The sequence below is a fragment of the Carcharodon carcharias genome (assembly GCF_017639515.1).
Source record: "Carcharodon carcharias isolate sCarCar2 chromosome 38 unlocalized genomic scaffold, sCarCar2.pri SUPER_38_unloc_5, whole genome shotgun sequence".
NCBI classification, from domain to species: Eukaryota; Metazoa; Chordata; class Chondrichthyes; order Lamniformes; family Lamnidae; genus Carcharodon; species Carcharodon carcharias.
Genome location: NW_024470809.1, coordinates 291,113 through 314,293, shown reverse-complemented (window position 1 = coordinate 314,293; position 23,181 = coordinate 291,113). Strand labels below are relative to the sequence as shown.

At 52.7% G+C, this 23,181-nt stretch overlaps 1 protein-coding gene across 1 annotated transcript in view; it reads right to left on the bottom strand.

Moving 5' to 3' along the window:
* Positions 1-23,181, bottom strand: part of LOC121274835 (serine/threonine-protein kinase TAO2-like) — a 144,802-nt gene that overhangs the window by 110,117 nt on the left and 11,504 nt on the right. The window contains exon 4 of the mRNA XM_041182201.1: positions 22,579-22,624. Coding sequence (XP_041038135.1) covers positions 22,579-22,624 — 46 coding nt within the window. The remainder of the gene's footprint in view (positions 1-22,578; positions 22,625-23,181) is intronic.

The window sequence follows — 23,181 nt, the reverse complement described above, 5'->3', positions numbered from 1 at the left end:
CAGTACACTCTGTTCGGGGGTCTAGAGTACACTCTGTTCGGGGGTCAACAGTACACTCTGTTCGGGGGTCTATAGTACACTCTGTTCGGGGGTCAATAGTACACTCTGTTCGGGGGTCAATAGTACACTCTGTTCGGGGGTCTATAGTACTCTCTGGTCGGGGGTCTATAGTACTCTCTGATCGGGGGTCTATAGTACTCTCTGTTCGGGGGTCCACAGTACTCTGTTCGGGGGTCTATAGTACACTCTGTTCGGGCGGTCTATAGTATTTTGTGTCCGGGGGTCTATAGTACTCTCTGTTCGGGGGTCTATAGTACTCTCTGTTCGGGGGTCTATAGTACATTCTGTTCGGGGGTCTATAGTACTCTCTGTTCGGGGGTCTATAGTACTCTCTGTTCGGGGGTCTATAGTAGACTCTGTGCAGGGGTCTATAGTGCACTCTGTTCGGGGGTCTATAGTAGACTCTGTTCGGGGGTCTATAGTAATCTCTGTGCAGGGGTCTATAGTACACTCTGTTCGGGGGTCTATAGTACTCCCTGTTCGGGGGTCTATAGTGCACTCTGTTCGGGGGTCTATAGTAGACTCTGTTCGGGGGTCTATAGTAATCTCTGTGCAGGGGTCTATAGGACACTCTGTTCGGGGGTCTATAGGACACTCTGTTCGGGGGTCTATAGGACACTCTGTTCGGGGGTCAAAAGGACACTCTGTTCGGGGGTCAAAAGGACACTCTGTTCGTGGGTCAAAAGGACACTCTGTTCGGGGGTCTATAGGACATGCTGTTCGGGGGTCTAGAGGACACTGTTCGGGGGTCTAGAGGACACTCTGTTCGGGGGTCTATAGGACACTCTGTTCGGGGGTCAATAGTACACTCTGTTCGGGGGTCTATAGTACTCTCTGGTCGGGGGTCTATAGTACTCTCTGATCGGGGGTCTATAGTACTCTCTGTTCGGGGGTCCACAGTACTCTGTTTGGGGGTCTATAGTAAACTCTGTTCAGGGGTCTATAGTACACTCTGTTCGGGCGGTCTATAGTATTTTGTGTCCGGGGGTCTATAGTACTCTCTGTTCGGGGGTCTATAGTACTCTCTGTTCGGGGGTCTATAGTACATTCTGTTCGGGGGTCTATAGTACTCTCTGTTCGGGGGTCTATAGTACTCTCTGTTCGGGGGTCTATAGTAGACTCTGTGCAGGGGTCTATAGTGCACTCTGTTCGGGGGTCTATAGTAGACTCTGTTCGGGGGTCTATAGTAATCTCTGTGCAGGGGTCTATAGTACACTCTGTTCGGGGGTCTATAGTACTCCCTGTTCGGGGGTCTATAGTGCACTCTGTTCGGGGGTCTATAGTAGACTCTGTTCGGGGGTCTATAGTAATCTCTGTGCAGGGGTCTATAGGACACTCTGTTCGGGGGTCTATAGGACACTCTGTTCGGGGGTCAAAAGGACACTCTGTTCGTGGGTCAAAAGGACACTCTGTTCGGGGGTCAAAAGGACACTCTGTTCGGGGGTCTATAGGACACTCTGTTCGGGGGTCTAGAGGACACTGTTCGGGGGTCTAGAGGACACTCTGTTCGGGGGTCTATAGGACACTCTGTTCGGGGGTCTATAGGACACTCTGTTCGGGGGTCTATAGGACACTCTGTTCGGGGGTCTATAGGACACTCTGTTCGGGGGTCTATAGTACTCTCTGTTCGGGGGTCTATAGGACACTCTGTTCGGGGGTCTATAGTACTCTCTGTTCGGGGGTCTATATGACACTCTGTTCGGGGGTCTATAGGACACTCTGTCTGGGGGTCTATAGGACACTCTGTTCGGGGGTCTATAGGACACTCTGTTCGGGGGTCTATAGGACACTCTGTTCGGGGGTCTATAGGACACTCTGTTCGGGGGTCTATAGGACACTCTGTTCGGGGGTCTATAGGACACTCTGTTCGGGGGTCTATAGGACACTCTGTTCGGGGGTCTATATCACACTCTGTTCGGGGGTCTATAGGACACTCTGTGCGGGGGTCTACAGCACACCCTGTACTGGTGTCTATAGGACACTCTGTTCGGGGGTCTATAGGACACTCTTCGGGGGTCTATATCACACTCTGTTCGGGGGTCTATAGGACACTCTGTTCGGGGGTCTATAGGACACTATGTTCGGGGGTCTATAGTACACTCTGTTCGGGGGTCTATAGTACACTCTGTTCGGGGGTCTATAGTAAACTCTGTTCGGGGGTCTATAGTACACTCTGTTCAGGGGTCTATAGTACACTCTGTTCAGGGGTTTATAGTACACTCTGTTCAGGGGTCTATAGTACACTGTTCAGGGGTCTATAGTACACTCTGTTCGGAGGTCTATAGTACTCTCTGTTCGGGGGTCTATAGGACACTCTGTTCGGGGGTCTATAGTACTCTCTGTTCGGGGGTCTATAGTACTCTCTGTTCGGGGGTCTATAGTACTCGCTGTTCGGTGGTCCACAGTACTTTGTTCGGGGGTCTATAGTAAACTCTGTTCGGGGGTCTATAGTACACTCTGTTCGGGCGGTCTATAGTACTTTGTGTCCGGGGGTCTATAGTACTCTCTGTTCGGGGGTCTATAGTACTCTCTGTGCAGAGGTCTATTGTACACTCTGTTCGGGGGTCTATAGGACTCTCTGTTCGGGGGTCTATAGGACTCTCTGTTCGGGGGTCTATAGGACTCTCTGTTCGGGGGTCTATAGGACTCTCTGTTCGGGGGTCTATAGTATTCTCTGTTCGGAGGTCTATAGTACACTCTGTTCGGGAGTCTATAGCACTCTCTATTCGGGGGTTTATAGTACACTCTGTTCGGGGGTCTATAGGACACTCTGTTCGGGGGTCTATAGGACACTCTGTTCGGGGGTCTATAGGACACTCTGTTCGGGGGTCTATAGGACACTCTGTTCGGGGGTCTATAGTACTTTCTGTTCGGGGGTCTATAGGACACTCTGTTCGGGGGACTATAGGACACTCTGTTCGGGGGTCTACAGTACACTCTGTTCGGGGGTCTAGAGTACACTCTGTTCGGGGGTCAACAGTACACTCTGTTCGGGGGTCTATAGTACACTCTGTTCGGGGGTCAATAGTACACTCTGTTCGGGGGTCAATAGTACACTCTGTTCGGGGGTCTATAGTACTCTCTGGTCGGGGGTCTATAGTACTCTCGGATCGGGGGTCTATAGTACTCTCTGTTCGGGGGTCCACAGTACTCTGTTCGGGGGTCTATAGTAAACTCTGTTCGGGGGTCTATAGTACACTCTGTTCGGGCGGTCTATAGTATTTTGTGTCCGGGGGTCTATAGTACTCTCTGTTCGGGGGTCTATAGTACTCTCTGTTCGGGGGTCTATAGTACATTCTGTTCGGGGGTCTATAGTACTCTCTGTTCGGGGGTCTATAGTACTCTCTGTTCGGGGGTCTATAGTACTCTCTGTTCGGGGGTCTATAGTAGACTCTGTGCAGGGGTCTATAGTGCACTCTGTTCGGGGGTCTATAGTAGACTCTGTTCGGGGGTCTATAGTAATCTCTGTGCAGGGGTCTATAGTACACTCTGTTCGGGGGTCTATAGTACTCCCTGTTCGGGGGTCTATAGTGCACTCTGTTCGGGGGTCTATAGTAGACTCTGTTCGGGGGTCTATAGTAATCTGTGCAGGGGTCTATAGGACACTCTGTTCGGGGGTCTATAGGACACTCTGTTCGGGGGTCAAAAGGACACTCTGTTCGTGGGTCAAAAGGACACTCTGTTCGTGGGTCAAAAGGACACTCTGTTCGTGGGTCAAAAGGACACTCTGTTCGGGGGTCTATAGGACACTCTGTGCAGGGGGTCTAGAGGACACTGTTCGGGGGTCTAGAGGACACTGTTCGGGGGTCTATAGGACACTCTGTTCGGGGGTCTATAGGACACTCTGTTCGGGGGTCTATAGGACACTCTGTTCGGGGGTCTATAGGACACTCTGTTCGGGGGTCTATAGGACACTCTGTTCGGGGGTCTATAGGACACTCTGTTCGGGGGTCTATAGTACTCTCTGTTCGGGGGTCTATAGGACACTCTGTTCGGGGGTCTATAGGACACTCTGTTCGGGGGTCTATAGTACTCTCTGTTCGGGGGTCTATATGACACTCTGTTCGGGGGTCTATAGGACACTCTGTCTGGGGGTCTATAGGACACTCTGTTCGGGGGTCTATAGGACACTCTGTTCGGGGGTCTATAGGACACTCTGTTCGGGGGTCTATAGGACACTCTGTTCGGGGGTCTATAGGACACTCTGTTCGGGGGTCTATATCACACTCTGTTCGGGGGTCTATAGGACACTCTGTGCGGGGGTCTACAGCACACCCTGTACTGGTGTCTATAGTACACTATGTTCGGGGGTCTATAGTACACTCTGTTCGGGGGTCTATAGTACACTCTGTTCGGGGGTCTATAGTACACTCTGTTCGGGGGTCTATAGGACACTCTGTTCGGGGGACTATAGGACACTCTGTTCGGGGGTCTACAGTACACTCTGTTCGGGGGTCTAGAGTACACTCTGTTCGGGGGTCAACAGTACACTCTGTTCGGGGGTCTATAGTACACTCTGTTCGGGGGTCAATAGTACACTCTGTTCGGGGGTCAATAGTACACTCTGTTCGGGGGTCTATAGTACTCTCTGGTCGGGGGTCTATAGTACTCTCGGATCGGGGGTCTATAGTACTCTCTGTTCGGGGGTCCACAGTACTCTGTTCGGGGGTCTATAGTAAACTCTGTTCGGGGGTCTATAGTACACTCTGTTCGGGCGGTCTATAGTATTTTGTGTCCGGGGGTCTATAGTACTCTCTGTTCGGGGGTCTATAGTACTCTCTGTTCGGGGGTCTATAGTACATTCTGTTCGGGGGTCTATAGTACTCTCTGTTCGGGGGTCTATAGTACTCTCTGTTCGGGGGTCTATAGTACTCTCTGTTCGGGGGTCTATAGTAGACTCTGTGCAGGGGTCTATAGTGCACTCTGTTCGGGGGTCTATAGTAGACTCTGTTCGGGGGTCTATAGTAATCTCTGTGCAGGGGTCTATAGTACACTCTGTTCGGGGGTCTATAGTACTCCCTGTTCGGGGGTCTATAGTGCACTCTGTTCGGGGGTCTATAGTAGACTCTGTTCGGGGGTCTATAGTAATCTGTGCAGGGGTCTATAGGACACTCTGTTCGGGGGTCTATAGGACACTCTGTTCGGGGGTCAAAAGGACACTCTGTTCGTGGGTCAAAAGGACACTCTGTTCGTGGGTCAAAAGGACACTCTGTTCGGGGGTCTATAGGACACTCTGTGCAGGGGGTCTAGAGGACACTGTTCGGGGGTCTAGAGGACACTGTTCGGGGGTCTATAGGACACTCTGTTCGGGGGTCTATAGGACACTCTGTTCGGGGGTCTATAGGACACTCTGTTCGGGGGTCTATAGGACACTCTGTTCGGGGGTCTATAGGACACTCTGTTCGGGGGTCTATAGGACACTCTGTTCGGGGGTCTATAGTACTCTCTGTTCGGGGGTCTATAGGACACTCTGTTCGGGGGTCTATAGGACACTCTGTTCGGGGGTCTATAGTACTCTCTGTTCGGGGGTCTATATGACACTCTGTTCGGGGGTCTATAGGACACTCTGTCTGGGGGTCTATAGGACACTCTGTTCGGGGGTCTATAGGACACTCTGTTCGGGGGTCTATAGGACACTCTGTTCGGGGGTCTATAGGACACTCTGTTCGGGGGTCTATAGGACACTCTGTTCGGGGGTCTATAGGACACTCTGTTCGGGGGTCTATATCACACTCTGTTCGGGGGTCTATAGGACACTCTGTGCGGGGGTCTACAGCACACCCTGTACTGGTGTCTATAGTACACTATGTTCGGGGGTCTATAGTACACTCTGTTCGGGGGTCTATAGTACACTCTGTTCGGGGGTCTATAGTACACTCTGTTCGGGGGTCTATAGTAAACTCTGTTCGGGGGTCTATAGTACACTCTGTTCGGGGGTCTATAGTACACTCTGTTCAGGGGTCTATAGTACACTCTGTTCAGGGGTCTATAGTACACTCTGTTCAGGGGTCTATAGTACACTGCTCAGGGGTCTATAGTACACTCTGTTCGGAGGTCTATAGTACTCTCTGTTCGGGGGTCTATAGGACACTTTGTTCGGGGGTCTATAGTACTCTCTGTTCGGGGGTCTATAGTACTCTCTGTTCGGGGGTCCACAGTACTTTGTTCGGGGGTCTATAGTAAACTCTGTTCGGGGGTCTATAGTACACTCTGTTCGGGCGGTCTATAGTACTTTGTGTCCGGGGGTCTATAGTACTCTCTGTTCGGGGGTCTATAGTACTCTCTGTGCAGAGGTCTATTGTACACTCTGTTCGGGGGTCTATAGGACTCTCTGTTCGGGGGTCTATAGGACTCTCTGTTCGGGGGTCTATAGGACACTCTGTTCGGGGGTCTATAGGACTCTCTGTTCGGGGGTCTATAGTATTCTCTGTTCGGAGGTCTATAGTACACTCTGTTCGGGGGTCTATAGCACTCTCTATTCGGGGGTTTATAGTACACTCTGTTCGGGGGTCTATAGGACACTCTGTTTGGGGGTCTATAGGACACTCTGTTCGGGGGTCTATAGGACACTCTGTTCGGGGGTCTATAGGACACTCTGTTCGGGGATCTATAGGACACTCTGTTCGGGGGTCTATAGGACACTCTGTTCGGGGGTCTATAGTACTCTCTGTTCGGGGGTCTATAGGACACTCTGTTCGGGGGTCTATAGTACTCTCTGTTCGGGGGTCTATAGGACACTCTGTTCGGGGGTCTAGAGTACACTCTGTTCGGGGGTCAACAGTACACTCTGTTCGGGGGTCTATAGTACACTCTGTTCGGGGGTCAATAGTACACTCTGTTCGGGGGTCTATAGTACTCTCTGTTCGGGGGTCTATAGTACTCTCTGATCGGGGGTCTATAGTACTCTCTGTTCGGGGGTCCACAGTACTCTGTTCGGGGGTCTATAGTACACTCTGTTCGGGCGGTCTATAGTACTTTGTGTCCGGGGGTCTATAGTACTCTCTGTTCGGGGGTCTATAGTACTCTCTGTTCGGGGGTCTATAGTACATTCTGTTCGGGGGTCTATAGTACTCTCTGTTCGGGGGTCTATAGTACTCTCTGTTCGGGGGTCTATAGTAGACTCTGTTCGGGGGTCTATAGTAGACTCTGTGCAGGGGTCTATAGTGCACTCTGTTCGGGGGTCTATAGTAGACTCTGTTCGGGGGTCTATAGTAATCTCTGTGCAGGGGTCTATAGTACACTCTGTTCGGGGGTCTATAGTACTCCCTGTTCGGGGGTCTATAGTGCACTCTGTTCGGGGGTCTATAGTAGACTCTGTTCGGGGGTCTATAGTAATCTCTGTGCAGGGGTCTATAGGACACTCTGTTCGGGGGTCTATAGGACACTCTGTTCGGGGGTCAAAAGGACACTCTGTTCGTGGGTCAAAAGGACACTCTGTTCGTGGGTCAAAAGGACACTCTGTTCGGGGGTCTATAGGACACTCTGTTCGGGGGTCTAGAGGACACTGTTCGGGGGTCTATAGGACACTCTGTTCGGGGGTCTATAGGACACTCTGTTCGGGGGTCTATAGGACACTCTGTTCGGGGGTCTATAGTACTCTCTGTTCGGGGGTCTATAGGACACTCTGTTCGGGGGTCTATAGGACACTCTGTTCGGGGGTCTATATGACACTCTGTTCGGGGGTCTATATGACACTCTGTTCGGGGGTCTATAGGACACTCTGTCTGGGGGTCTATAGGACACTCTGTTCGGGGGTCTATAGGACACTCTGTTCGGGGGTCTATAGGACACTGTTCGGGGGTCTATAGGACACTCTGTTCGGGGGTCTATAGGACACTCTGTTCGGGGGTCTATAGGACACTCTGTTCGGGGGTCTATATCACACTGTTCGGGGGTCTATAGGACACTCTGTTCGGGGGTCTATAGGACACTCTGTTCGGGGGTCTATAGGACACTCTGTTCGGGGGTCTATAGGACACTCTGTGCGGGGGTCTACAGCACACCCTGTACTGGTGTCTATAGTACACTATGTTCGGGGGTCTATAGTACACTCTGTTCGGGGGTCTATAGGACACTCTGTTCGGGGGTCTACAGTACACTCTGTTCGGGGGTCTATAGTACACTCTGTTCAGGGGTCTATAGTACACTCTGTTCAGGGGTCTATAGTACACTCTGTTCGGAGGTCTATAGTACTCTCTGTTCGGGGGTCTATAGGACACTCTGTTCGGGGGTCTATAGTACTCTCTGTTCGGGGGTCTATAGTACTCTCTGTTCGGGGGTCTATAGTACTCTCTGCTCGGGGGTCTATAGTACTCTCTGTTCGGGGGTCCACAGTACTCTGTTCGGGGGTCTATAGTAAACTCTGTTCGGGGGTCTATAGTACACTCTGTTCGGGCGGTCTATAGTACTTTGTGTCCGGGGTTCTATAGTACTCTCTGTTCGGGGGTCTATAGTACTCTCTGTTTGGGGGTCTATAGTACACTCTGTTCGGGGGTCTATAGTACACTCTGTTCGGGGGTCCACAGTACACTGTTCATGGGTCTATAGTAAACTCTGTTCGGGGGTCTATAGTACACTCTGTTCAGGCGGTCTATAGTACTTTGTGTCCGGGGGTCTATAGTACTCTCTGTTCGGGGGTCTATAGTACTCTCTGTTTGGGGGTCTATAGTACACTCTGTTCGGGGGTCTATAGTACTCTCTGTGCAGGGGTCTTAGTACACTCTGTTCGGGGGTCTATAGGACTCTCTGTTCGGGGGTCTATAGCACTCTCTGTTCGGGGGTCAATAGTACTCTCTGTGCAGGGGTCTATAGTACTCCCTGTTCGGGGGTCTATAGTACGCTCTGTTCTGGGGTCTATAGGACGCTCTGTTCGGGGGTCTATAGGACGCTCTGTTCGGGGGTCTATAGGACGCTCTGTTCGGGGGTCTATTGGACCTTCTGTTCGGGGGTCAATAGGCCACTCTGTTCAGGGGTCTACAGGACACTCTGTTCGGGGGTCTATAGGACTCTCTGTTCGGGGGTCTGTAGGACACTCTGTTCGGGGGTCTATAGTACACCCTGTTCGGGGGTCTATAGTACACTCTGTTCGGGGGTCTATAGGACACTCTGTTCGGGGGTCTACAGTACACTCTGTTCGGGGGTCTAGAGTACACTCTGTTCGGGGGTCTATAGTACACTCTGTTCGGGGGTCTATAGTACACTCTGTTCGGAGGTCTATAGTACTCTCTGTTCGGGGGTCTACAGTAAACTCTGTTCGGGGGTCTAGAGTACACTCTGTTCGGGGGTCTATAGTACACTCTGTTCGGGGGTCTATAGTACTCTCTGTTCGGGGGTCTATAGTACTCTCTGTGCAGGGGTCTATAATACTCCCTGTTCGGGGGTCTATAGGACGCTCTGTTCGGGGGTCTATAGTACACTCTGTTCGGGGGTGTATAGGACGCTCTGTTCGGGGGTCTATAGTACTCTCTGTTCGGGGGTCTATAGGACACTCTGTTCGGGGGTCTATAGGACACTCTGTTCAGGGGTCTATAGGACTCTCTGTTCGGGGGTCTATAGTACACTCTGTTCGGGGATCTATAGTAAACTCTGTTCGGGCGTCTATAGGACACTCTGTTCGGGGGTCTATATGACACTCTGTTCGGGGGTCTATAGGACACTCTGTTCGGGGGTCTATAGGACACTCTGTTCGGGGGTCTATAGTACTCTCTGTTCGGGGGTCTATAGTACTCTCTGTTTGGGGGTCTATAGTACACTCTGTTCGGGGGTCTATAGTACACTCTGTTCGGGGGTCCACAGTACACTGTTCGGGGGTCTATAGTAAACTCTGTTCGGGGGTCTATAGTACACTCTGTTCGGGCGGTCTATAGTACTTTGTGTCCGGGGGTCTATAGTACTCTCTGTTCGGGGGTCTATAGTACTCTCTGTTTGGGGGTCTATAGTACACTCTGTTCGGGGGTCTATAGTACTCTCTGTGCAGGGGTCTTAATACACTCTGTTCGGGGGTCTATAGGACTCTCTGTTCGGGGGTCTATAGGACTCTCTGTTCGGGGGTCTATAGGACTCTCAGTTCGGGGGTCTATAGGACTCTCTGTTCGAGGTTCTATAGTATTCTCTGTTCGGAGGTCTATAGTACACTCTGTTCGGGGGTCTAAAGCACTCTCTGTTCGGGGGTCAATAGTACTCTCTGTGCAGGTGTCTATAGTACTCCCTGTTCGGGGGTCTATAGTACTCTCTGTTCGGGGGTCTATAGGATGCTCTGTTCGGGGGTCTATAGGACGCTCTGTTCGGGGGTCTATAGGACACTGTTCGAGGGTCTATAGGACCCTCTGTTCGGGGGTCAATAGGCCACTCTGTTCGGGGGTCTACAGGACACTCTGTTCGGGGGTCTATAGGACTCTCTGTTCGGGGGTCTATAGTACACTCTGTTCGGGGCTCTATAGTACACTCTGTTCGGGCGTCTATAGGACACTCTGTTCGGGGGTCTATATGATACTCTGTTTGGGGGTCTATAGGACACTCTGTTCGGGGATCTATAGGACACTTTGTGCGGGGGTCTGTAGGACACTCTGTTCGGGGGTCTATAGTACACTCTGTTCGGGGGTCTATAGGACACTCTGTTCGGGAGTCTACAGTACACTCTGTTCGGGGGTCTATAGTACACTCTGTTCGGGGGTCTATAGTACACTCTGTTCGGAGGTCTATAGTACTCTCTGTTCGGGGGTCTACAGTAAACTCTGTTCGGGGGTCTAGAGTACACTCTGTTCGGGGGTCTAGAGTACACTCTGTTCGGGGGTCTATAGTACACTCTGTTCGGGGGTCTATAGTACACTCTGTTCGGGGGTCTATAGTACTCTCTGTTCGGGGGTCTATAGTACTCTCTGTGCAGGGGTCTATAGGACACTCTGTTCGGGGGTCTATAGGACGCTCTGTTCGGGGGTCTATAGTACACTCTGTTCGGGGGTGTATAGGACGCTCTGTTCGGGGGTCTATAGTACTCTCTGTTCGGGGGTCTATAGTACTCTCTGTTCGGGGGTCTATAGGACACTCTGTTCGGGGGTCTATAGGACACTCTGTTCGGGGGTCTATAGGACTCTCTGTTCGGAGGTCTATAGTACACTCTGTTCGGGGATCTATAGTAAACTCTGTTCGGGCGTCTATAGGACACTCTGTTCGGGGGTCTATATGACACTCTGTTCGGGGGTCTATAGGACCCGCTGTTCGGGAGTCTATAGGCCACTCTGTTCGGGGGTCTATAGGACACTCTGTTCGGGGGTCTATAGGACACTCTGTTCGGAGGTCTATAGGACACTCTGTTCGGGGGTCTATAGTACACCCTGTTCGGGGGTCTATAGTACACTCTGTTCGGGGGTCTATAGGACACTCTGTTCGGGTGTCTACAGGACACTCTGTTCGGGGGTCTAGAGTACACTCTGTTCGGGGGTCTACAGTACACTCTGTTCGGGGGTCTATAGTACACTCTGTTCGGGGGTCTATAGTACTCTCTGATCGGGGGTCTATAGGACACTCTGATCGGGGGTCTACAGTACTCTCTGTTCGGGGGTCCACAGTACTCTGTTCGGGGGTCTATAGTAAACTCTGTTCGGGGGTCTATAGTACACTCTGTTCGGGGGTCTATATGACACTCTGTTCGGGGGTCTATAGGACACTCTGTTCGGGGGTCTATAGGACACTCTGTTCGGGGGTCTATAGGACACTCTGTTCGGGGGTCTATAGGACACTCTGTTCGGGGGTCTATAGGACCCGCTGTTCGGGGGTCTATAGGACACTCTGTTCGGGGGTCTATAGGACACTCTGTTCGGGGGTCTATAGGACACTCTGTTCGGGGGTCTATAGGACACTCTGTTCGGGGGTCTATAGGACACTCTGTTCGGGGGTCTATACGACACTCTGTTCGGGGGTCTATACGACACTCTGTTCGGGGGTCTATACGACACTCTGTTCGGGGGTCTATACGACACTCTGTTCGGGGGTCTATACGACACTCTGTTCGGGGGTCTATACGACACTCTGTTCGGGGGTCTATACGACACTCTGTTCGGGGGTCTATACGACACTCTGTGCGGGGGTCTACAGTACACTCTGTGCGGGGGTCTACAGTACACTCTGTGCGGGGGTCTACAGTACACTCTGTGCGGGGGTCTACAGTACACTCTGTGCGGGGGTCTACAGTACACTCTGTGCGGGGGTCTACAGTACACTCTGTGCGGGGGTCTACAGTACACTCTGTGCGGGGGTCTATAGTACACTCTGTACTGGTGTCTATAGTACACTCTGTTCGGGGGTCTATAGTAAACTCTGTTCGGGGGTCTATAGTACACTCTGTTCGGGGGTCTATAGTACACTCTGTTCGGGGGTCTATAGTACACTCTGTTCGGGGGTCTATAGTACACTCTGTTCGGGGGTCTATAGTACACTCTGTTCGGGGGTCTATAGTACACTCTGTTCGGGGGTCTATAGTACACTCTGTTCGGAGGTCTATAGTACACTCTGTTCGGGGGTCTACAGTACACTCTGTTCGGGGGTCTACAGTACTCTGTTCGGGGGTCTATAGGACACTCTGTTCGGGGGTCTATAGTACATTCTGTTCGGGGGTCTATAGTGCACTCTCTTCGGGGGTCTACAGTACACTCTGTTCGGGGGTCTACAGTACACTCTGTTCGGAGGTCTATAGTACTCTCTGTTCGGGGGTCTATAGTACTCTCTGTTCGGGGGTCCACAGTACACTGTTCGGGGGTCTATAGTAAACTCTGTTCGGGCGGTCTATAGTACTTTGTTTCCCGGGGTCTATAGTACTCTCTCTTTGGGGGTCTATAGTACACTCTGTTTGGGGGTCTATAGTACTCTCTGTGCAGGGGTCTATAGTACACTCTGTTCGGGGGTCTATAGGACTCTCTGTTCAGGGGTCTCTCGGACGCTCTGTTCGGGGGTCTATAGGACTCTCTGTTCGGGGTTCTATAGTATTCTCTGTTCGGAGGTCTATAGTACACTCTGTTCGGGGGTCTATAGCACTCTCTGTTCGGGGGTCTATAGTACTCTCTGTGCAGGGGTCTATAGTACTCCCTGTTCGGGGGTCTATAGTACACTCTGTTCGGGGGTCTATAGGACACTCTGTTCGGGGGTCTATAGGACACTCTGTTCGGGGGTCTATAGGACCCGCTGTTCGGGAGTCTATAGGCCACTCTGTTCGGGGGTCTATAGGACACTCTGTTCGGGGGTCTATAGGACACTCTGTTCGGGGGTCTATAGTACACCCTGTTCGGGGGTCTATAGTACACTCTGTTCGGGGGTCTATAGGACACTCTGTTCGGGTGTCTACAGGACACTCTGTTCGGGGGTCTAGAGTACACTCTGTTCGGGGGTCTACAGTACACTCTGTTCGGGGGTCTATAGTACACTCTGTTCGGGGGTCTATAGTACTCTCTGATCGGGGGTCTATAGTACTCTCTGATCGGGGGTCTATAGTACTCTCTGTTCGGGGGTCCACAGTACTCTGTTCGGGGGTCTATAGTAAACTCTGTTCGGGGGTCTATAGTACACTCTGTTCGGGCGGTCTATAGTACTTTGTGTTCGGGGGTCTATAGTACACTCTGATCGGGGGTCTATAGTACTCTCTGTTCGGGTGTCTATAGTACTCTCTGTTCGGGGGTCTATAGTACAGTCTGTTCGGGGGTCTACAGTAGACTCTGTTCGGGGGTCTATAGTACTCTCTGTGCAGGGGTCTATAGTACACTCTGTTCGGGGGTCTATAGGACTCTCTGTTCGGGGGTCTATAGGACTCTCTGTTCGGGGGTCTATAGGACTCTGTTCGGGGGTCTATAGCACTCTCTGTTCGGGGTTCTATAGTATTCTCTGTTCGGAGGTCTATAGTACACTCTGTTCGGGGGTCTATAGTACACTCTGTGCAGGGGTCTATAGTACTCCCTGTTCGGGGGTCTATAGGACACCCTGTTCGGGGGTCTATAGGACACCCTGTTCGGGGGTCTATAGGACACCCTGTTCGGGGGTCTATAGGACACTCTGTTCGGGGGTCTATAGGACACTCTGTTCGGGGGTCTATAGGACACTCTGTTCGGGGGTCTAGAGGACACTCTGTTCGGGGGTCTATAGGACACTCTGTTCGGGGGTCTATAGGACACTCTGTTCGGGGGTCTATATGACACTCTGTTCGGGGGTCTATAGGACACTCTGTTCGGGGGTCTATAGGACACTCTGTTCGGGGGTCTATAGGACACTCTGTTCGGGTGTCTATAGGACACTCTGTTCGGGGGTCTATAGGACACTCTGTTCGGGGGTCTATAGTACACTCTGTTCGGGGGTCTATAGGACCCGCTGTTCGGGGGTCTATAGGACACTCTGTTCGGGGGTCTATAGGACACTCTGTTCGGGGGTCTATAGGACACTCTGTTCGGGGGTCTATAGGACACTCTGTTCGGGGGTCTATAGGACACTCTGTTCGGGGGTCTATACGACACTCTGTTCGGGGGTCTATACGACACTCTGTTCGGGGGTCTATACGACACTCTGTTCGGGGGTCTATACGACACTCTGTTCGGGGGTCTATACGACACTCTGTTCGGGGGTCTATACGACACTCTGTTCGGGGGTCTATACGACACTCTGTTCGGGGGTCTATACGACACTCTGTGCGGGGGTGTACAGTACACTCTGTGCGGGGGTCTACAGTACACTCTGTGCGGGGGTCTACAGTACACTCTGTGCGGGGGTCTACAGTACACTCTGTGCGGGGGTCTACAGTACACTCTGTGCGGGGGTCTACAGTACACTCTGTGCGGGGGTCTACAGTACACTCTGTGCGGGGGTCTATAGTACACTCTGTACTGGTGTCTATAGTACACTCTGTTCGGGGGTCTATAGTACACTCTGTTCGGGGGTCTATAGTAAACTCTGTTCGGGGGTCTATAGTACACTCTGTTCGGGGGTCTATAGTACACTCTGTTCGGGGGTCTATAGTACACTCTGTTCGGGGGTCTATAGTACACTCTGTTCGGGGGTCTATAGTACACTCTGTTCGGGGGTCTATAGTACACTCTGTTCGGGGGTCTATAGTACACTCTGTTCGGAGGTCTATAGTACACTCTGTTCGGGGGTCTACAGTACACTCTGTTCGGGGGTCTACGAGTACTCTGTTCGGGGGTCTATAGGACACTCTGTTCGGGGGTCTATAGTACATTCTGTTCGGGGGTCTATAGTGCACTCTCTTCGGGGGTCTACAGTACACTCTGTTCGGGGGTCTACAGTACACTCTGTTCGGAGGTCTATAGTACTCTCTGTTCGGGGGTCTATAGTACTCTCTGTTCGGGGGTCCACAGTACACTGTTCGGGGGTCTATAGTAAACTCTGTTCGGGCGGTCTATAGTACTTTGTTTCCCGGGGTCTATAGTACTCTCTGTTTGGGGGTCTATAGTACACTCTGTTTGGGGGTCTATAGTACTCTCTGTGCAGGGGTCTATAGTACACTCTGTTCGGGGGTCTATAGGACTCTCTGTTCAGGGGTCTATAGGACGCTCTGTTCGGGGGTCTATAGGACTCTCTGTTCGGGGTTCTATAGTATTCTCTGTTCGGAGGTCTATAGTACACTCTGTTCGGGGGTCTATAGCACTCTCTGTTCGGGGGTCTATAGTACTCTCTGTGCAGGGGTCTATAGTACTCCCAGTTCGGGGGTCTATAGTACACTCTGTTCGGGGGTCTATAGGACACTCTGTTCGGGGGTCTATAGGACACTCTGTTCGGGGGTCTATAGGACACTCTGTTCGGAGGTCTATAGTACTCTCTGTTCGGGGGTCTATAGTGCTCTCTGTTCGGGTGTCCACAGTACTCTGTTCGGGGGTCTATAGTAAACTCTGTTCGGGGGTCTATTGTACACTCTGTTTGGGCGGTCTATAGTACTTTGTGTCCGGGAGTCTATAGTACTCTCTGTTTGGGGGTCTATAGTACTCTCTGTTTGGGGGTCTATAGTACATTCTGTTCGGGGGTCTATAGTACACTCTGTTCGGGGGTCTACAGTACACTCTGTTCGGGGGTCTACAGTACACTCTGTTCGGAGGTCTATAGTACTCTCTGTTCGGGGGTCTATAGTACTCTCTGTTCGGGGGTCCACAGTACACTGTTCGGGGGTCTATAGTACTCTCTGTTTAGGGGTCTATAGTACACTCTGTTCGGGGGTCTATAGTACTCTCTGTGCAGGGGTCTATAGTACACTCTGTTCGGGGTTCTATAGGACTCTCTGTTCGGGGGTCTATAGGACTCTCTGTTCGGGGGTCTATAGTATTCTCTGTTCGGAGGTCTATAGTACACTCAGTTCGGGGGTCTATAGCACTCTCTGTTCGGAAGTCTATAGTACTCTCTGTGCAGGGGTCTATAGTACTCCCTGTTCGGGGGTCTATAGTACACTCTGTTCGGGGGTCTATAGGACGCTCTGTTCGGGGGTCTATAGGACACTCTGTTCGGGGGTCTATAGGACACTCTGTTCGGGGGTCTATAGGACACTCTGTTCGGGGGTCTATAGGACACTCTGTTCGGGGGTCTATAGGACACTCTGTTCGGGGGTCTATATTACACTCTGTTCGGGGGTCTATAGGACACTCTGTTCGGGGGTCTATAGGACACTCTGTTCGGGGGTCTGTAGTACACTCTGTTCGGGCGTCTATAGGACACTCTGTTCAGGAGTCTATATAACACTCTGTTCGGAGGTCTATAGTACACTCTGTTCGGGCGTCTATAGGACACTCTGTTCGGGAGTCTATATAACACTCTGTTCGGGGGTCTATAGGACACTCTGTTCGGAGGTCTATAGGACACTCTGTTCGGAGGTCTATAGGACACTCTGTGCGGGGGTCTATAGGACACTCTGTTCGGGGGTCTACAGTAAACTCTGTTCGGGGTTCTATAGTACACTCTGTTCGGGCGGTCTATAGTACTTTGTGTCCGGGGGTCTATAGTACTCTGTGTTCGGGGGTCTATAGTACTCTCTGTTTGGGGGTCTATAGTACATTCTGTTCGGGGGTCTATAGTACACTCTGTTCGGGGGTCTACAGTACACTCTGTTCGGGGGTCTACAGTACACTCTGTTCGGAGGTCTATAGTACTCTCTGTTCGGGGGTCTATAGTACTCTCTGTTCGGGGGTCCACAGTACACTGTTCGGGGGTCTATAGTAAACTCTGTTCGGGGGTCTATAGTAAACTCTGTTCGGGCGGTCTATAGTACTTTGTGTCCGGTGGTCTATAGTACTCTCTGTTCGGGGGTCTATAGTACACTCTGTTCGGGGGTCTATAGTACTCTCTGTGCAGGGGTCTATAGTACACTCTGTTCGGGGGTCTATAGGACTCTCTGTTCGGGGGTCTATAGGACTCTCTGTTCGGGGGTCTATAGGACTCTCTGTTCGGGGTTCTATAGTATTCTCTGTTCGGAGGTCTATAGTACACTCTGTTCGGGGGTCTATAGCACTCTCTGTTCGGGGGTCTATAGTACTCTCTGTGCAGGGGTCTATAGTACTCCCTGTTCGGGGGTCTATAGTACACTCTGTTCGGGGGTCTATAGGACACTCTGTTCGGGGGTCTATAGGACACTCTGTTCGGGGGTCTATATGACACTCTGTTCGGGGGTCTATATGACACTCTGTTCGGGGGTCTATAGGACACTGTTCGGGGGTCTATAGGACACTCTGTTCGGGGGTCTATAGGACACTCTGTTCGGGGGTCTATATGACACTGTGTTCGGGGGTCTATAGGACACTCTGTTCGGGGATCTATAGTACACTCTGTTCGGGGGTCTATAGGACACTCTGTTCGGGGGTCTATAGGACACTCTGTTCGGGGGTCTACAGTACACTCTGTTCGGGGGTCTATAGTACTCTCTGTTCGGGGGTCTATAGTACACTCTGTTCGGGGGTCTATAGTACACTCTGTTTGGGGTTCTATAGTACACTCTGTTCGGGGGTCTACAGTACACTCTGTGCGGGGGTCTACAGTACACTCTGTACTGGTGTCTACAGTATACTCTGTTCGGGGGTCTATAGTAAACTCTGTTCGTTGGTCTATAGTACACTCTGTTCGGGGGTCTATAGTACTCTCTGTTTGGGGGTCCACAGTACTCTGTTCGGGGGTCTACAGTAAACTCTGTTCGGGGGTCTATTGTACACTCTGTTCCGGCAGTTTATAGTACTTTGTGTCCGGGGGTCTATAGTACTCTCTGTTCGGGGGTCTATAGTACTCTCTGTTTGGGGGTCTACAGTACACTCTGTTCGGGGGTCTACAGTACACTCTGTTCGGGGGTCTACAGTACTCTCTGTTCGGGGGTCTATAGTACTCTCTGTTCGGGGGTCCACAGTACTCTGTTCGGGGGTCTATAGTAAACTCCGTTCGGGGGTCTATAGTACACTCTGTTCGGGCGGTCTATAGTACTTTGTGTCCGGGGGTCTATAGTACTCTCTGTTCGGGGGTCTACAGTACACTCTGTTCGGGGGTCTACAGTACACTCTGTTCGGGGGTCTATAGTACACTCTGTTCGGGGGTCTTTAGTACTCTCTGTTCATGGGTCTATAGTACTCTCTGTGCGGGGGTCTATAGTACTCCCTGTTCGGGGGTCTATAGTACACTCTGTTCGGGGTCTATAGTACACTCTGTTCGGGCGGTCTATAGTACTTTGTGTCCGGGGGTCTATAGTACTCTCTGTTCGGGGGTCTATAGTACTCTCTGTTCGGGGGTCTATAGTACACTCTGTTCGGGGGTCTATAGTACACTCTGTTCGGGGGTCTATTGTACACTCTGTTCGGGGGTCTATAGTACACTCTGTTCGGGGGTCTATAGTACTCTCTGTTCGGGGGTCTATGGTACACTCTGTTCGGGGGTCTCTGGTACACTCTGTTCGGGGGTCTATGGTACACTCTGTTCGGGGGTCTATGGTACTCTCTGTGCGGGGGTGTATAGTACTCTCTGTTCGGGGGTCTATAGTATACTCTGTTCGGGGGTCTATAGCACTTGTTGTTCGGGGGTCTATAGCACTTGCTGTTCGGGGGTCTATAATACTCTCTGTTCGGGGGTCTATAGTACACTCTGTTCGGGGGTCTATAGTACACTCTGTTCGGGGGTCTATAGCACTCTCTGTTCGGGGGTCTATAGTACTCTCTGTTTGGGGGTCTATAGTACTCTCTGTTCGGGGGTCTATAGTACTCTCCGTTCGGGGGTCTATAGCACTCTCTGTTCGGGGGTCTATAGTACACCCAGTTCGGGGGTCTATAGTACACTCAGTTTGGGGGTCTATGGTACACTCAGTTCGGGGGTCTATAGTACTCTCTGTTCGGGGGTCTATAGTACTCTCTGTTCGGGGGTCTATAGTACTCCCTGTTCGGGGGTCTATAGTACTCTCTGTTCGGGGGTCTATAGTACTCTGTGATCAGGGGTCTATGTTAGACTGATTTTTAATGTTTAAGGTGGGGTGGAGTGTGTCTAGCTGGGTAGAAGGGCAGTGATAGCTGGAGGTAACGGGGAGATGGTCCAGATGCCGGGCGGGGTGGTGGGAGTGTCTGTGACGCAGAGTGACAGGGTGTTAATGGTGGTGGGAGTGTCTGTGACGCAGAGTGACGGGGTGTTAATGGTGGTGGGAGTGTCTGGGACGCAGAGTGACGGGGTGTTAATGGTGGTGGGAGTGTCTGTGACGCAGAGCGACAGGGTGTTACTGGTGGTGGGGGTGTCTGTGACGCAGAGTGACAGGGTGTTAATGGTGGTGGGAGTGTCTGTGATGCAGAGCGACAGGGTGTTACTGGTGGTGGGGGTGTCTGTGACGCAGAGTGACAGGGTGTTAATGGTGGTGGGAGTGTCTGTGACGCAGAGTGACAGGGTGTTAATGCTGGTGGGGGTGTCTGTGACGCAGAGTGACAGGGAGTTAATGGTGGTGGGAGTGTCTGTGACGCATAGTGACGGGGTGTTAATGGTGGTGGGAGTGTCTGTGACGCAGAGTGACAGGGAGTTAATGGTGGTGGGAGTGTCTGTGACGCATAGTGACGGGGTGTTAAAGGTGGTGGGAGTGTCTGTGATGCAGAGCGACAGGGTGTTACTGGTGGTGGGGGTGTCTGTGACGCAGAGTGACAGGGTGTTAATGGTGGTGGGAGTGTCTGTGACGCAGAGTGACAGGGTGTTAATGCTGGTGGGGGTGTCTGTGACGCAGAGTGACAGGGAGTTAATGGTGGTGGGAGTGTCTGTGACGCATAGTGACGGGGTGTTAATGGTGGTGGGAGTGTTTGTGACGCAGAGTGACAGGGTGTTAATGGTGGTGGGAGTGTCTGTGACGCAGAGTGACAGGGAGTTAATGGTGGTGGGAGTGTCTGTGACGCATAGTGACGGGGTGTTAATGGTGGTGGGAGTGTCTGTGATGCAGAGCGACAGGGTGTTACTGGTGGTGGGGGTGTCTGTGACGCAGAGTGACAGGGTGTTAATGGTGGTGGGAGTGTCTGTGACGCAGAGTGACAGGGTGTTAATGCTGGTGGGGGTGTCTGTGACGCAGAGTGACAGGGAGTTAATGGTGGTGGGAGTGTCTGTGACGCATAGTGACGGGGTGTTAATGGTGGTGGGAGTGTCTGTGACGCAGAGTGACAGGGTGTTAATGGTGGTGGGAGTGTCTGTGACGCAGAGTGACGGGGTGTTAATGGTGGTGGGAGTGTTTGTGACGCAGAGTGACAGGGTGTTAATGGTGGTGGGAGTGTCTGTGACGCAGAGTGACAGGGTGTTAATGGTGGTGGGAGTGTCTGTGACGCAGAGTGACAGAGTGTTAATGGTGGTGGGGGTGTCTGTGACGCAGAGTGACGGGGTGTTAATGGTGGTGGGAGTGTCTGTGACGCAGAGTGACAGGGTGTTAATGGTGGTGGGAGTGTCTGTGACGCAGAGTGACAGGGTGTTAATGGTGGTGGGGGTGTCTGTGACGCAGAGTGACAGGGTGTTAATGGTGGTGGGGGTGTCGGTGACGCAGAGCGACAGGGTGTTAATGGTGGTGGGAGTGTCTGTGACGCAGAGTGACAGGGTGTTAATGCTGGTGGGGGTGTCGGTGACGCAGAGTGACAGGGTGTTAACGGTGGTGGGAGTGTATGTGACGCAGAGTGACAGGGTGTTAATGGTGGTGGGGGTGTCTGTGACGCAGAGTGACAGGGTGTTAATGGTGGTGGGAGTGTCTGTGACGCAGAGTGACAGGGTGTTAATGGTGGTGGGAGTGTCTGTGACGCAGAGTGACGGGGTGTTAATGGTGGTGGGAGTGTTTGTGACGCAGAGTGACAGGGTGTTAATGGTGGTGGGAGTGTCTGTGACGCAGAGTGACAGGGTGTTAATGGTGGTGGGAGTGTCTGTGACGCAGAGTGACAGAGTGTTAATGGTGGTGGGGGTGTCTGTGACGCAGAGTGACGGGGTGTTAATGGTGGTGGGAGTGTCTGTGACGCAGAGTGACAGGGTGTTAATGGTGGTGGGAGTGTCTGTGACGCAGAGTGACAGGGTGTTAATGGTGGTGGGGGTGTCTGTGACGCAGAGTGACAGGGTGTTAATGGTGGTGGGGGTGTCGGTGACGCAGAGCGACAGGGTGTTAATGGTGGTGGGAGTGTCTGTGACGCAGAGTGACAGGGTGTTAATGCTGGTGGGGGTGTCGGTGACGCAGAGTGACAGGGTGTTAACGGTGGTGGGAGTGTATGTGACGCAGAGTGACAGGGTGTTAATGGTGGTGGGGGTGTCTGTGACGCAGAGTGACAGGGTGTTAACGGTGGTGGGAGTGTATGTGACGCAGAGTGACAGGGTGTTAATGGTGGTGGGAGTGTCTGTGACGCAGAGTGACAGGGTGTTAACGGTGGTGGGAGTGTCTGTGACGCAGAGTGACGGGGTGTTAATGGTGGTGGGAGTGTCTGTGACGCAGAGTGACGGGGTGTTAATGGTGGTGGGGGTGTCTGTGACGCAGAGTGACAGGGTGTTAATGGTGGTGGGGGTGTCTGTGACGCAGAGTGACAGGGTGTTAATGGTGGTGGGGGTGTCTGTGACGCAGAGTGACAGGGTGTTAATGGTGGTGGGGGTGTCTGTGACGCAGAGTGACAGGGTGTTAATGGTGGTGGGGGTGTCTGTGACGCAGAGTGACAGGGTGTTAATGGTGGTGGGGGTGTCTGTGACGCAGAGTGACAGGGTGTTAATGCTGGTGGGGGTGTCGGTGACGCAGAGTGACAGGGTGTTAACGGTGGTGGGAGTGTATGTGACGCAGAGTGACAGGGTGTTAATGCTGGTGGGGGTGTCTGTGACGCAGAGTGACAGGGTGTTAACGGTGGTGGGAGTGTATGTGACGCAGAGTGACAGGGTGTTAATGGTGGTGGGGGTGTCTGTGACGCAGAGTGACAGGGTGTTAATGCTGGTGGGGGTGTCGGTGACGCAGAGTGACAGGGTGTTAATGCTGGTGGGGGTGTCGGTGACGCAGAGTGACAGGGACCCAGAACATGACCTCAGTGTCCGTTCTATACTCACCCTCCAGCAAGTCAGAGGCTGATCCCAGACAATATTCCATCACCAACTGGAAAAGACAGAGAGACAGTGAGAAGCAGCGGAGAGCAGACATCATCTGGATCGCATTCCAGCTCCAGGATTGGGGAACAGGCTCCGGATCGTGGGGGGGGAACAGGCTCCGGATCGGGGGGGGAAACAGGCTCCGGATCGGGGGGGGAAACAGGCTCCGGATCGGGGGGGGAACAGGCTCCGGATCGGGGGGGGGAACAGGCTCCGGATCAGGGGGGGGAACAGGCTCCGGATCAGGGGGGGGAACAGGCTCCGGATCAGGGGGGGGAAACAGGCTCCGGATCGGGGGGGGGGGGGGAGCAGGGGTCCGGATCGGGGGGGGGAACAGGCTCCGGATCGGGGGGGAAACAGGCTCCGGATCGGGGGGGGGGAAACAGGCTCCGGATCGGGGGGGGGAACAGGCTCCGGATCGGGGGGGGGGAAACAGGCTCCGGATCGGGGGGGAAACAGGCTCCGGATCGGGGGGGGAAACAGGCTCCGGATCGGGGGGGGGAACAGGGTCCGGATCGGGGGGGGGGAAACAGGCTCCGGATCGGGGGGGGGGGGGAGCAGGGT